Genomic DNA, 15,825 nt, shown 5'->3' with positions numbered 1-15,825 from the left:
ACCTGATATTTTCCAGCACATCAGCTGAAGAGAATCTTAGGTCTGAATGTTCAAAAGGGAGTTATATCCATCACTGTGCAGTTAATAAATTGACTTTAATAAATTCACTTTTTGCAAGAATGAACTTTTATGAAATACTGTATAGTATTGTTATGGAATGGATGAATAAAATTATGATAAAATATTTCTTAAAAGGGGTAAGATTGTAAGGTTTAGTTGTTAGTTCACATTTCACAAACAAACATCTCAAGTCCCATGCAGGAGGAGACTTCATGTCTCTGATAGGCTTTGCTGAGACAATGGGAGAGAACTTGTGAGAGTTTTACAAGAAGGATAAGCATGTTTATACAGTGCCCAGGCTCCAGAACCGAAAATCCATTGCTATTAAGACTGGTGCCAGACGTTTAAATTACTGGCCGAAGATTGCTGTTTTAAAAGGGATCATGAGATTTTGCAAACAGAGAGAAAACAGTCAATCTTTGGGAGATAGACTGAGAGATTCAGCAGCATTTGATATTGAATACTGCAAGTTTGCAGACCCGCTGTAAGACCCCATTTCAAGACAGGTTTTGAGTTCGGAGTTCAGCCTATTTTAAATCTCTGTAGTCAATTGCAGAGGTTGTGGCTGGTTATTGTGTTTCTCCTGGAATAGGGGAAAAAGAAGAACTCCTTGTGGTAACCTGGAAGAAGAAGAAGTTACCTTTTGGAAAAACCTAAGAGGGGGCAGGTTTCTTCGGTAAGACACTTCAATTGCTGATTGAAGATAAGTTTGTGTGTGTCCAATGAACAATGAATATCTCTCTGAAACCATCAAAGACCTTCCTTTGTGGTAACAATTTAAGTTAAAGCACCAGAGCCTGGCGAATATAATAACTGTTTAAATCTGTACACAGTATGGAAAATTGCCTGATACCAATGAACTTGGAGGAGTGAAAAGTGAATGATTGTATAGTGAAACAAAGAACTTTCCTGAACACATAAACATTACATACACATGCTTAGAATTAGAAGGGGGTTAAGTTAGGTTAAGTTCTTCAGTCTTTGGCTTGGCTTCGCGGACAAAGATTTAGGGAGGGGTAAATGTCCACATCAGCTGCAGGCTCGTTTGTGGCTGACAAGTGCGATGCGGGACAGGCAGACACGGTTGCAGCGGTTGCAGGGGAAAATTGGTTGGTTGGGGTTGGGTGTTGAATAGTAAGTTAAATATTGATCTTATTGTTCTGAATAAAGAAAATAAAACCATTTTTGTTCAAGTAGCCGTCGTCTTGGTCATTTCTGTTGCTGCTGGTTTTCGAGTCCTTTGGGCTCGTAACAGTATTAATTCTGATTATTTTAAATTCATATGGAAAAAAAATCCAAGGCCACATTCAATTACAAAATAAAAGGTGCAACAGACTATCCCAGTGCATGGGTGCACACAAAAGACTGTCAAAATGATTATTTACAAATGAACTCCACTACCCACCTGCTAGTTTGTGGCTTTTTTTTTTGGGAGGGGTAGAGTAGAGCAGTTGTATATTTCTTTCAGTGATTGTTACCTGTGGTTTGAAATGGAGTTCCGGTGTAGGCTGAGGGGAAGGTTTAGAGTCAGGCGTTGGAAGCTCCACCATCGGCCAAAGGGAGGGTTCAGGGTCGGGACTCGGGCCTTGGGAACTCTGAGTCCGAATCCTCCCCTTGGCCTACACCAAAGCTTCTGATGGCGATTCTGAACCCTCCCCTCAGCCTACCACATATGCACACTGGACTGGCTTCGGGAGCTCTGGTGTAGGCCGAAAGATTCAGTGGCACCTGGTTTTGAACTGTGAGACAATAGCATCTGTGGCAAATGCTGTGATCTCACAGCACAGTTCAAAAATATGCGGTGCGGGAGGGCCATGGGGTTGGGGGCGCTGCTGGGCTGTAAAGGTGTGGGAGCTATGCTCCCCATGCATCCCCTCTAGCTACACTCCTAATTGTGTCCATGGAAAAGCGGTATCAGGGTAACTGGAATCCATCAATGCTGGACAACTATTGTTGGACACTGACACATGAGAATCAGATGCTGAGTACAAATGAAAATTGGCGGCAAAACATTTTTAGGTCAGTTGAACTAACGCAATGTATTAGCATCATTATGTGATGAAACGTGCCATGTTCAATAAAAGTTAATTTAATGTTTTTCCAACTTCCTATGTGATACAGAAAATCTGAAATTATCTTTGTGTTCACCTTGAAGTTCTCTACCATAATCCACATATTTTTAAGGCAAATCTTTTGAAAAAAATTGTTCATGATTTGATTTGTTACAATTTTCTTTAACTATGCCTACATTGTGAAATATTGATAGATCCCTATTTTGCGCTGATAGAAATATTGCATTTTTTCTGCATGAATTAATTCATTGCAGAAGCAAAGAAGTGGTTTTACTAAATACTCCCTTAACAGTTTCCCCTGACACCATCTCCATGTTTGCATTAAGGACCTACTTGAAAGCGCAGCCTCGAGAATTGGAAAGGGGTAATATAGCTCACCAAACTTGAGTGTCATGTATTCTGTTAAGTTTATAATGATACCAGAGACCATTAACACTACAAGGAACTGTTACAGATTTGCAGAACTAATACTGAGTTCTGTTTGAACACACTTGAAAGGAAAAGCAGCCTCTGAAGTTTGGTTCTTGTAAGCATGCTACAGGCTAAAGTTACAGCATTCAACTGCAAAACATACAGTGCCCTCATAATTATAATGTTTGGAACAGAGACACTTTTTTCCTTTATTTGCCCCTGTGCTCCACAGTTTTAAATTTGTAATCATACAATTCACATGTGATTAAAGTGCACATTCCAGATTTTATTCAAGGTTATTAGTATACATTTTGGTTTGACCGTGTAGAAATTACAGCACTTTGTATACATAGTCCCCTCATTTCTGGAATCTGGAATGTACATTTTAATCACATGTGAATTACAAATTTAAAACTGTGGGGCACAAGGACAAACAAAGGGAAACTGTGCCTTCGTCCCAAACATTATGGAGGGCACTGAATATCACAGGTCAGACTTTAAATCACATGGATGGTAAAAATGCAGTTTTGATCAAGGATTTGTTTTACTTGTTGTTATTTATCAGACAGTGTGCACAATGCTGGCAGTGACAACCCCTTACTCCTAATTTTACTGTGTGTACCGTCTACCTAGATAAGCTTCCAAAGAGGGACTGGGAATGAAAAGAGCAAAGGTAGGGGCAGCACGGTTGGCGTAGCAGTTAGGGCAATGCCTTTACAGCACCAGACATCGGGACCAGTGTTCAAATCCCGTGCAGTCTGGTAAGGAGTCTGTATGTTCTTCCCATGTCTACATGGGTTTCATCAGGGGGCCCCAGTTTCCTCTCACCCTTCAAAAAAAAACGTACCAGGAGTTGTAGATCAATTGGGTGCAAATTGGGCGGCACGGACTCATGGGGCGAAATGGCGTGTTACAACTAAAAATTATAAATTTAGAAAAAAAATACCTGCAGCTGCAACAATATATGCAATATTTGTATCTGGCATTGCAAGTGTTAGAACACAGCTTTCTTGTGTCTTTACACATTAAGGTTAGGATTAGGGTTATGGTCTGACTTGGTCAGATGCAAAATAAATATAAACATTATATCAGTCACTGACCTCTTACGTCATTCTTAACAAAACTTTGTAAAACATAAGCCTGATTAAAATCTGAGGATCATTGGGGGAGGGGGGGGGTCCTTGGCAATTCAGGTGCAATTTTTCCTTAAAATTGTATTAATTTCTCTGTTTTTGCCCACTTCAAATGAGAGTAGCTTGGCATGTTAGTGAATGTAAGCCCTTCCTTACGTAAGTGCATGGGCTAATAATCAGTACCTGCATTGTGTGCGATTAAAGGAATTTTATCATAGTCGGTATATCACAAGTAATCCTGGAAACAATATGATTTGCACTTAAAATTCCTGAGTCTTTTTTGCCAATTTCAGGCAAAACCAGAAATGAAAGCATGAAGACATTCAATTTTTCACCAACAATAATGAATAAATACATTTAGGTGATTAATGCTGTTCACGGACTCACAATAAATCTCAAGATTCAAAATACAAATCAATATTCACATATGGATTTTTGGTGTAAGTTGCCGGCATTAATGACCAATAGATTCTGCATGTTTCTTTGATTACTTTTCTACTTAAATAATAGATTATTTAATAAATGGTAATGTTCGTTTATCTTAAATTAATTAGGAGTAATTTTGAGAGTGCTATGATGTAAAACAGACAATTAAGTCCCTGAATTTTCATTTCCTTATAACTAAATTAAATACTTTTGTTTATTGAGATGTTTTTAAAGGTGCCCTGGTATGAAAAGCTAAGGATTAATTTTAAGAGCACTCTTGAAGGTCGGCAAACTTCAGGTGCAAATGCCCACTGAACTGCCTATGAAGTAATGGGTGATCTATGCCTCGAACTCCATTTTGCCTTTGGCACATACCTATTTATCATTTTGATTATCAAAGATCTGTCACTCCAATTTAAAATGAATAATTGACAGTGGCCACTGGCAGGATTAATCCTGCACGATCCATCCTTCTTACCCTAAAGAGAACAGATATTTTTTTCTCTGAATCAGGCCAACCTATGGCACATGCACCATAAATGGCGCATTGGATGATTAGAAGTGGTGCATTGTACCCCCGTGGCAAAATCAAAACAGACTCAAAAGTCTCATTAAGGTAAGCAATGTTTATCTTATATTAAATCAATATATCATGAAAAATGCTAAATATGTCTACATTAACATATTTTTGCAAGAATTGAATGGGACATACAAGAGTTGTATGGCACATCGGAACTCGTGCGTGAAAAATTAGATGCATGGAGTGTAAAAGGTTGGCTATCCTTGCTCTAAAACATAACTAGATGATGTTCCCTAATCCTTAGATGATCATGGCTTAATAACACCAATTCTCCAAATTATATTGTGATATTTCTTTTTTTTTGGAATATTTTATTTTAAAGTTTTCATTCACAATGCAGTCAATTATAAGGTTATAAATACATGCATCAATATTAATCATATATACACTACATTGCATTTGCTTTCCCCCCTCCCCTCTAAAAGGCCCCAAAAGAAAAAAAATAGGTAAGAAATCGTAAGATTAGAATAGATATAGCAGTAATGTTTCTTATTCTACCTGTAAGGAATTTGGAGATATCCTACTGTTTAATAGTATGTGTTTTAAAGAGCGCTGGGATGAAGAGACTAGAGTCATCTGGTGATGACTCTATATTTTCAACTGGGGCGAAGCAAGGTAATAGAACAAACACAATAACAAACCACAAACAAAATGTAAAATAGGCCGGTTTGTATGGTTCCTTCAGGGGGCATCTCGCTTGACAAATCTTTGAGGAAGTAACAAGCAGGAAAGACAAAGGAGAGAGAGTGGACACCGTTTACTTTGATTTTCAGAGGTCTTTGACAAAGTGCCACATATGAGGCTGCCAAACAAAACAGGAACCAGTGGTATTACAGGTACAGGAAAGCATCGGGCAGGGATAGAAAATTGGCTGATGGGCAGATGGAGGAACAAAAAGGTTTTTTTTTCTGGCTGGTTGCCAGTGACTGGTGGTGATCTGCATGGGCACTATTTTTCATGCTGTATGTAAATGATTTAGATCGGGGTGGCCAACCTTTTAATTTTTAATTTAGACAAACAGCACAGCAGGCCATTTTGGCCCACGAGTCTGTGTTGCCCAATTAACCTACACCCCCCCCTCCCCCCCCCCCCCACCCCCACCGGTTTGTACATGTGAGCCAAAATAGCCTGGCACTGGCCTGAATGTCTAAATTAAATTACATTTAGAATGTAACATACATGATATTCTTTAACTTTTGTCTACCATAAGGCAGACAGAGAGTCACCACTTTGTCCAGTGCCCCTCACAGAAACCTATAGCACCTGGTGTTCCTAGGGAGTCTCCCCTCCAAGTACTGGCCAGTCCCAAGCCTGCCTAGCTTCCGAGATCAGACAATCCCAGGCATATTCAGGCTATTAGGTGCTGTTTAGATGATGAAATTGATGGCTATGTGGTCAAATTTACAGATGATGCGAAGATAGGTGAGGAACAGGTTGTGCTCTGCAGGAAGCCTGCAGAAGGATTTGGATGGGTGAGAATGGCAGATCGAATACAGCATTGCCAAGTATCTGGCCATGCACTTCGGTAGAAGGAATAAAATTGACTGTTTTCTAAATGGAGAGAGAATTCAGAAAGCAGAGGTCCAAAGGGAGTTGGGAGTCCTAGTGCAGGATTCCCCAAGTATAACTTGCAGGTTGAGTCAGTTGTAAGGAAGGCAAATATAATGGTAATATTCATTTTGAGAGGACCAGAATATAAACACATAGATGTAATGCTGAAGTTTTACAAGGCATCAGTTGGACTATAATTGGAATATTGTGAGTAGTTTTGGACTCTATATCTAAGGAAAGAAATGCTGGCGTTGGAGAGGGTCTGGAGGAGGTTTACAAAATGATCCCAGGATGAGAGGCATGTACTCGCTGTAGCTTAGAATGAAGGGGGATCTCGTCAAAGCATACCAAATATTGAAAGAGCTGGACTGATGGATGTAGAGAAGATATTTCCAGTAGTGGAAAAGTCTAAGATTAGAGGGCATTCATAATAAAATATGTTCCTTCAGAATAGAGATGAGAAATTTCTTCAGTCAGTGGGGTGTGAATCTGTGGAATTCATTGTCACATACGGCAATGGGGCCCAAGTCATTAGTTAGATTTAAAGCAGAGATTGATAAGTTCTTGATTAATAAGGGCATCAAAGGTTATGGGGAGAAGGTAGGAGAATGGGATTGAAAGGTAAATCACATCATCCATGATTTGAATGGCAGAGCTGGCTCAATGGGCTGAATGGCCTAATTTCCTAAAACAGTTTATGTAATAATTGCTCAGTTGGTAATTCATAATCTTTAACAAAACAATGGTGTATGAAGTTGGTAAGTGCAGCAATTAGGCATTTCCAATATCATTGCTCTGTTCTGAAATACCTGGTTCATTAGGTCCCAGGAATCATAGTCTTCAGGCAGGCAGTGTCTGTGGAAGGATGGTCTGAAGTTCACTTTTACCAGTTCCCAATCTGAGCGGAAGCTAATGTGACCAAATATCCTGCAACAGAAATAGATCCCATGGATTTCAAAGCATTAACGAAACATCTTGGGGCCAAAGTCAACTTTGGCCATGAATGAGTTCAGAAAAGTGACATATGAATAATTTGCAGCTGTAATATTCAATGCAAGCTGTGTGCCTGCTTCACAGTGCCTGTTCTCCATGCGACTGTTACTGTTGAGTGGTTGCAGCATGGTTTGAACCAACTTAAATGAATTAACTCGTATAATCAAGGTCAGTGAAGCCATATCACACTTCCTGCATCATTAGCTCTGCATGCTGCTGTATATACCACAGCTCATTCACTCATTACCAATGAATATGATCAATCGTTATTCATACATCACATGAGCTTCACTCCCAGATGAGCTCAATCCCTTTGATGCTGATTTGACCCCCAGAACAAGAACCACTGTGCACCCCCACATCTCCTGATGATTTCTAACAGCTAATGTCTTTTTTGCCTTCCAATAATTCCTAATATTGCAGGAAAAGCACCAGTGTGGCAATAATTTTAATGAATGAGTCAGAATAGTGGATGGAGATCAAGAATCTGGGGTTGTGTGGTGCTAGAAGAACAATCTTGTTTCAAGGTCAGCGAGACCAAGGAGCTTATTATGGGGTTTAGGAAGAGGAGAGCAAGGGATCATGCACTTGTCTTCATTGAGTGTAGGGTGTTGGAGAGGGTTAGTACCTTCAATTCTGGGGAGTCCACATGTAGGAGAAATTCTCCTGGAGCCAGTACCCAGATGCAACTGTGAACCAAAGCTTCTGCTTTCTAAAATTTGGCATATCATTGAATACACTGTCAAACTTCTACAGATGCACTGTAGAAAGTACATTGGTTGCATTATGGGCTGGTTTGGAAACACAAGTACTCAGGAATGCAGAAGGCTGCAAAAAGTAGCAAACCTAGCCAAGCCAAATCTCTCATCCATTAAAAACATCCATGTGAAGGCGCTGCCTCTGCAGGGCAGCCAACATCATAGAGGACTCCCGATCTCTTTTGTTGGCTCCTTCAAGCAGAAGGATCAAAAGGCTAAAGCCAACATCTCCAGATTCGACATTTTTATCCAAAATCTATCAGTCTCTTCGACCACTCTGTAGCCATAAACTATCCCAGGATTACTCTTGTCTGCCCTGAAACATCACAATTTTTTTCTTGCATTAACTGTGAATATTAATCTACCTTTTGATATTTATTATCTCTTTTATCATCTTGCCTTTAGGGTAATTTAAACTTTTGCTTAAGTACCTGGCTGCAGCAACTAAGAATTTTGGTGCATCTACATTGTATTTATGCATTTGATAATAAACTCAAGATGAACATTGAATACACATTTATTGTACTCTCTCAAGTTGTGTAGCTTTTATATGTTCATCACTGCCATCCTGCCAGTGTCATTATTGTTGTCTGACAATTGCAGTGCTTCCCTTGCCTGTGGCTCTCACCAGTGTCTTCTCTTTTATGCAGCAAGTCCTGCCAATATCTTCAACCAGAAGCAACAAAACACCACATAAAAAGTCAATGGACACTAAGTATCCTGAAGCTCAGTGGTTCTCACCCAACTCAGCAGAGGCTGTTGGGGTAGGAAAAAGCGAAAGAGTTCCGCAGGGCACCCTGAGACAGGTCTTACAAAATTTCTCAAAGGAGAACTTCTGCCTGTTCACCTTATGCCCTGTAGACTCTTTCCCCCTTTTCCTCATCAAGCTGTTTGTCCTGCTCTGCGTGGCCTCTGCTCATGAGTTCAGTCTTGCAGTATAGAAAAAGGATTGCAGACCAGTCACTCTTGCTATGAGCAATCTTTGGAAGCAATCTATGAAGTTGGGCTGAAGATCTTCAGAATTTGTCACAGTGGATTCTTTGAACTTAAGCAATTAAAAAAAAATAAGGTAAGCATGAAATATACAAGATTGAGACATCAATCAGTAAAAATTAATCAGCAATAACTCTCCAACCAGATAATGATTGCATTATACATGAATAGTGATGGATTCCTCTTGCTTCTGGATGGCCACTGAGTTCAACTATGCAGGGCCAAGGGATAGAATCAGCTGGACAATTGAGCACCAAATAAGGACCTTGGCTATCTAATGAGAAAGACTGCACACATTTCCAGTGAATGTTTGCTGCTCACGTACTAATCCATCATCAATAAGCTGTCTGGCATGAATTTTATTCAATGTCTGTGTGTATTGGAATCATTTTTGCACCCTAAATACATAAAAACTCATGCTACTGGCACCAATGATTTGGTTTGAACCTTCTACAAGCCTAATTTTAAAATAAATGAATAATTAGCCAGCCAGTAATTTATGCTTTTGCAGTGCTATAATATCCTTAGAAACAATAATGAAACCTGCTGTTTATCAACACAGAATAACTGTGTGATATGTGTAAAAATCTTCAATAAAAAATCTCAATTTTAAAAGATAAATAATGTGAACTTCCTTCCGTATCGATCTAATTTCAACAACTGAATTTTAATTCTGAACTACTTTCAATGACATCAGAGGGAGCTACACCTTCCACTCTGAAATGTGTGGGGAGGGGAGGAAAAGAAAATCAGAATCAGAATTAGGATTTATTGTCTCGAACAAGTCATGAAAGTTGGTGTTTTGTGACAACATACATAACCATCTTATGACATTCCTATAGAAAATAAAATAATAACAATAATTGTGAACGAAAAATAAGGCCGTGTCTTTGGTTCATTGATTATTCAGGAATCTGATGGGAAGAAGCTGTCCTTGAGCCGCTGAGTGCTCATCTTTAAGCTCCTATTCCTTTCTCCATTTGGTAGCAGAGTGAAGAAGGAATGGCCTGGGTGGTGGGGGTCTTTTAGGATAGAGGCTGCTTCTTTTAAGACACCGCCTCATGTAGATGTCCTCAATGGAGTGAAGTCTGGTGCCTGTGATGTGACAGGCCCAGATAACATCCCTCTGGAGTTTATTCTTGTCCTGAGAGTAGGCACCTCCATACCAAATGGTGATGCAACCAGCCAGAATGATCTCCACGGTACACCTGTAGAAGTTTACGAGAGTCTTCAGTGACATACTGAATCTCCTCAGACACCTCACAAAGTATAGACACTGGTGAGCCTTCTTTGTGATTGCATCAACATGGAAGATCCAAGACAGATCCTCGGAGATGTTGAATTTGAAGTTCTTGATCTTTTCCATGACTGAGCCCTCGACGAGGACTAGGTTGTGTTCCCCTGACTTCCTCCTGAAGTCCACAATCATCTCCTTGGTTTTGCTGACATTGAGCACAGGTTGTTTTGTTACACCAATCAACGAGCTGATCTATCTCCCTCCTATATGCTAACCTCTTTTCAAGATGTTGAAAGGCTACAGATCAAGAATATTTCAGCAAAGACTGTCAGAATTACCATGTTGTTCTTTTCCTTGTGATCATTAATTATATCTATTTTGGAGAATACACTGGTGATTTTTTTGGGGGGCGAAAAAAAATAGTCCAGTACCATGAGCTTGTGTTAGAAATAGGAACAGGTTGTGGGTTTTCCATTCCATTGATCTTTTACAGTATGTCTCCTGTTACTGTGAGCAAAATTAGCAAGGAGAATGACAGCCGTCTTGACAACTGCTAGTCCTTTCTGAACTTCATTAGCATGCCCCCCCCCCACCCCTCCCCCCGTTTACTCTGCTGCAAGCTTATAGGAAAAAATGTTTAGAATATGACAAACTGTCTTGTGATTTAATTTTTGGAAGGATTTTTGAAAATCTGCTATTTCAACTCTCTATTTTGAAACAAGTGCATTTTGTCTATAATCCACTTGGGGGAGATAATAATCCACAGGAAAGTATGATCCAAGTATGAGGCTCTTGCACTGAAATTCAAGAATACTGATTGATGAAAGCAAATAAACATTTCTGAGCAGAGGACAACTGTCAGTGCTTGGTGAGAAAAATCTACTAAACTAACATTTTCAATCTCATCCTCTGGCCCATGGTTTCATTAGTGGGACACATCTTCTATTTGCAGTACATCCATTCCAATCAAAATCTCGTTCTCTCCCCATTACACTGATATAAGCTGTCCCCACTCCAATCACATTTCATTCTGCTCAGTACCATTTTGATCCAGTGTGGGCTAAATGCAGAATTCCTCAACTTCAACCCGAAACAGTAAATGCAGCTGGACTAACCAAATGCTGTTCCGCTCAACATGATTGAAACTTTGCTGGTGAGCGCTTCAGGTTGATTGGAGTCTAGATATGCACAGATTATAGTAATTAGCTGTTCTTTTCTTTGTAAGTAAGCCACAAATGAATAACTGGATACCAGTTGCATAACATTCAAAAATGCTCCAATATTCACTGCCCAAACTGAAATATTAGCTGTTTCTCTCTGACCAGATGTTAACTGACCTGCTGAGTATTTCCAGAATTTTCTATTTTTATTTCAGACATGAAGCATGTGCAGCTTGGTCCCTGTAGATTAATTTTCACAGTCTCGGGAATCTCTCTCGTGCTTTACAGTCACCAAATAGAAAATGCAGCAATAAAGGAGCATGGTTCAAGCTACCACAAGCAGCAATGTGATAATGATACTCATGTGCATTAAGGAATAAAAGTTGGCTAGATCACTAGCAACAATTCCTTCACTCACCTTCAAAATAATGCCATGAGAAGTTAAAAGTCAATGATAGATCAAAGAAGAGCTCCTTACACATATATTCTGAACATGGGTGCTTGTAACAATATAACATCCTCTGAGTAAATGCATGAGCCAAAGACCACATTTGTTCCTTTCATTCTATCCATTTTTATAAGTTCCATTTTAAAAATTATATTTACAGCACTTATCCTCTTGATTTTTCTCCTGTTCACTTCCTTTCTTTCCCATTCTACTGCTTTCATACATAGGGATCTAAACAGCAATGGAAGCTTCACACCTGCTGCTCCTGGGTTGAAGTGGGAAATTCTAGTCAAGTTGATTGTCCTCTGTCTGCACAAGTACAACCCAATGAATCAGTGTCTGCGGTGAAAAACATGCAGCCACACAGCCAGACATGTCACTCATACAGACAAACAATACATATGCAGGACAAGTATTTCAGCTATACAAATAAATAGATAAGAGAGTCTCAGATGGTTAGTGTGAGTAGTTCCTTTGGTTGTTCAGCATTCTCGTTCTGCCCGTGGGTAGAAGCTGTTCCTCACCCTGATGGTGCTGGCTCTGATACTCCTGTATCTCTTTCCTGGCAGGTCAGGATGCTCTCAGTAGAGCTCCTGTGGAAGGTTGACACGTCACCCTTGCCCGCTTCAGTCTTCTCGGGAAGTGTAGTCGCTGCTGTGCTGTCCTTTGATCAATATGTGACTGGTAACTCCTAGGTATCAGCCTGTATTTATAAGATGTGGGCTTACATTTATAATTAATTTTTAACATTGATATCTGTTTCTTCCTTAATGATAGCTTTGAGCATTATTTCCTGACTACAGATGCTAGATTACTGGCCAATAGTTACTTGGCTAATGCCTACTTCCTTTTTTTTTAAAACAAGGATATGTTATTTGATGAAGTCCAATCTGCCAGAACCTGCCCAGAGTCCAGAGAACTTTTGTAAATTATCATGTGCCTTACTGCAGCTGTACAGGGCCTTGGTGAGACCATACCTGGAGTATTGTGTGCAGTTTTGGGCACCTTATCTAAGGAAGGATGTTCTTGCAATGGAGGGAGTGCGGAGGCGATTCACCAGGCTGATACCTGGAATGGCAGGAATGACTTATGAGGAAAGATTGCGCAAATTGGGATTGTACTCGCTGGAGTTTAGAAGATTGAGAGGGGATCTCATAGAGACATATAAAATTCTGGCAGGACTGGACAGAATGGATGCAGATGGGATGTTTCCAATGATGGGAAAATCCAGAACCCGGGGCCATGGTTTGAGGATAATGGGCAAACCATTTAGGACCGAGATGAGGAGGAATTTCTTTACCCAGAGGGTGATGAATCTGTGGAATTCATTGCCACAGAGGGCAGTAGAGGCAGGATCATTAAATATATTTAAGAGGGAATTAGATCTATTTTTTCAGTATAAGTGTATTAAAGGTTATGGAGAGAAGGCGGAGGCGGGTTACTGAACTTTAAGATCAGCCATGATCTCGTTGAATGGCGGAGCAGGCTCGAAGGGTCGAATGACCTACTCCTGCTCCTATCTTCTATGTTTCTATGTTTACAATAACTTCCTCTATTTCTTTCAGTACCCTGGGATGGATTCCTTCAGGATCAGGTGACTTATATACCTTTAGACCTACAAGAACATAAAACATAGACATCTACAGTAGAGTACAGGCCCTTTAGTCCACAGTGTTATGTGACCTAATAATCTACTCTGACAACTGTCTAGAATTTCCCTACTACCTAACCATTTATTTTTCTCAGTTCTATGTACCTATATAATATTCTCTTAAAAGATTTGATTGCACCTGCCTCCACCATCATTGCCGGCAGCGCATTCCATGCCCCCACCACTCTCTGGGTGTAAAACCTACCTCTTACATCCCCTTGTACTTACTGCCAAGGACCTTAAAACTATGAACTCTGGTGTTAGCCATTTTAGCCCTGGGAAAGTAGTTTGCTCAGCACTTCCTTTTTAGTGATATTGGATTGTACTGAGGTCCTCATTTCCCATCACATCCTTCAGGTCTCTCTTTGGCATGTTGGGCATCATCCACCATGAAAAATGACACTAAAATAGTTGCCAATTCTCCATTACAAATTTAATTTCAAGTTTATTATCATCAGATTCCAGAAGTACAACCCAACGAAAAAAGCATTTTCTGTTCCTCGGTGCAAAACATAGAGGCACACAACCAGACATAACACACATACAGACAAACAACGAGTCTCAGATGGTCAGTGCGAGCAGTTCCTTTGATTGTTCAGCATTCTCACTGCCCGTGGGAAGAAGCTGTTCCTCAGCTAGTGGCACTGGCTCTGATACTCTTTCCTGACAGGAGCAGCTGAATTGCAGATGCATTCTATGAACTCTTCCTCAAGACTGCCACAACCCACTTGATTCGCCAATCTATGTCCATGTTATTGACCATGTTCTGGTCTTGTCCTTCCTTAGAAAACTATTTGAAATAAATTTTTAATATCTTTTTCAACTATACTTCAGGTGGAGCTACGACCAATCTAATAACTGCTCTTTTCAGGATTATCAACCAGACATAGGGAGATCTTTTGGACCTGTTCAATGGGTTGTGGCCTTCTCTACATTGTTGGCTCGAAGAGCCATCTGATTTAAATGAAAAGACTCTAGACCTCCAACAGTGTTTCAATGGCTCTCTCATAAACCATCTTGTTTAAATTTAAAATAATAGATATCAAGTATTTGATTCATTGGTGAAATTTGAAGACACACGGTGACTTTTATGTCTTATTTTCATATGATGTAAATGTTTCTAGTCAGATGAGATATAGTCTTACCTTTTTTTTTGATTTACAGTAGGGTCCAAAAACTACAAAATATATATAACTCTCAGGATAATCTGCTGAGCTAATTATTTTATTAGAGTAGGTTAGGTGGGTTTTTAAAAAAATGTCAATACAATACTTTTGATTTTTTTTTTCATTTTCACGCATTACAGCGGAGAGGGAATTGAGTTTATACTGTTTGAAGTATTATCTTAAATCTCTCTGTCTCTCTCGCTCGCTCGCTCTACACCTGTAATATACAGAGAGAGACACACACACAATATTGCACTTTCTGTTTTGTTCCCTTTTCTTCATTGTATTGTATTTCCTATAAAAGCACCAATAAAAAAGATTGAAAAAGAAAGAATCTATGCCCATGTTAAAGTCCCTGATAACAACTGATGCTCCATTCTTACATACATCAGATATTTCTTGGTTTATTGATTATGATACTGAATTGCTATTATTTATTGATCCACAGACAAGTTTACCGGTTATTTTTCCCCCTTATTATACCTAACTTCTACCCAGATGGATTCAATGTTTTGCTCCTTAGATACTATATTGCCTCCTTACTATTGCCCTTATCTCATCTTTATCTAAGAACGTTACCCTACGTTTCTATCTTTCTGAATTGTATTATACCCTTGGATATTTAATTCCTCATCATCTCCTCTCTGCAACCATGCTTTTGTGATATCCATTCAATCATACTCCTTTGTACTGTTTAATATATACCATTTTTTTCTCTATGGGTGGTTTTTCTGGCATTTTTCTGTTTTTATTAAACACTATTTATGAATATTTAAGGGAATAAGCTGAGAGATTCAAATTAATTTTTCAAAATCTCATCTAACAAGCTACAAATGAGGGGCAGAGCAAGCAGGTTTCAAACTGTACTGGTAAGTGTTCTTTTGGATCTCTCCATTGGCCAATTAGCTCCAGCTAATAAAAAGAGGGGAAGCACAAGCGGAGAGGCTAGTGTGTGAGCAAGTCTTTGAGACTTTGGCTTGAGAGGTTTTGGCGAGAAGAGGTTAAGGAGAAGGGGCAGGAATTGAAGTAAGTAGGAGGAACAAAAAAGGATTCAGCAGGTTGGCACAGGTAAAGGACATGTTTTAGAGATCTTGCATACTTTTTTCTCTAGTCCTAGACAGTGGCAATGGCAGCCAGGGCAGGGGAATGCTCCACTTGCACAATGTGGGTCATCAGGGAAGCCAGC

The 15,825-nt window shown here is 39.6% G+C and overlaps 1 protein-coding gene across 6 annotated transcripts in view; it reads right to left on the bottom strand.

Moving 5' to 3' along the window:
* Positions 1–15,825, bottom strand: part of sorcs2 (sortilin-related VPS10 domain containing receptor 2) — an 848,688-nt gene that overhangs the window by 108,143 nt on the left and 724,720 nt on the right. For all 6 annotated transcript variants that reach the window (XR_011354139.1, XR_011354138.1, XM_069926521.1 and 3 more), the window contains exon 15: positions 7,043–7,160. Coding sequence is in view for 4 of the 6 variants with exons in the window: in XM_069926521.1 (XP_069782622.1) it covers positions 7,043–7,160 (118 nt within the window). In the remaining 2 variants the exon portion in view is untranslated. The remainder of the gene's footprint in view (positions 1–7,042; positions 7,161–15,825) is intronic.

The sequence above is a fragment of the Narcine bancroftii genome, chromosome 3 (genome assembly GCF_036971445.1).
Source record: "Narcine bancroftii isolate sNarBan1 chromosome 3, sNarBan1.hap1, whole genome shotgun sequence".
In the NCBI taxonomy this organism is placed as follows: domain Eukaryota; kingdom Metazoa; phylum Chordata; class Chondrichthyes; order Torpediniformes; family Narcinidae; genus Narcine; species Narcine bancroftii.
The sequence above is the reverse complement of the archived record's forward strand: the minus strand, read 5'-3'. Positions and strand labels throughout refer to the sequence as shown.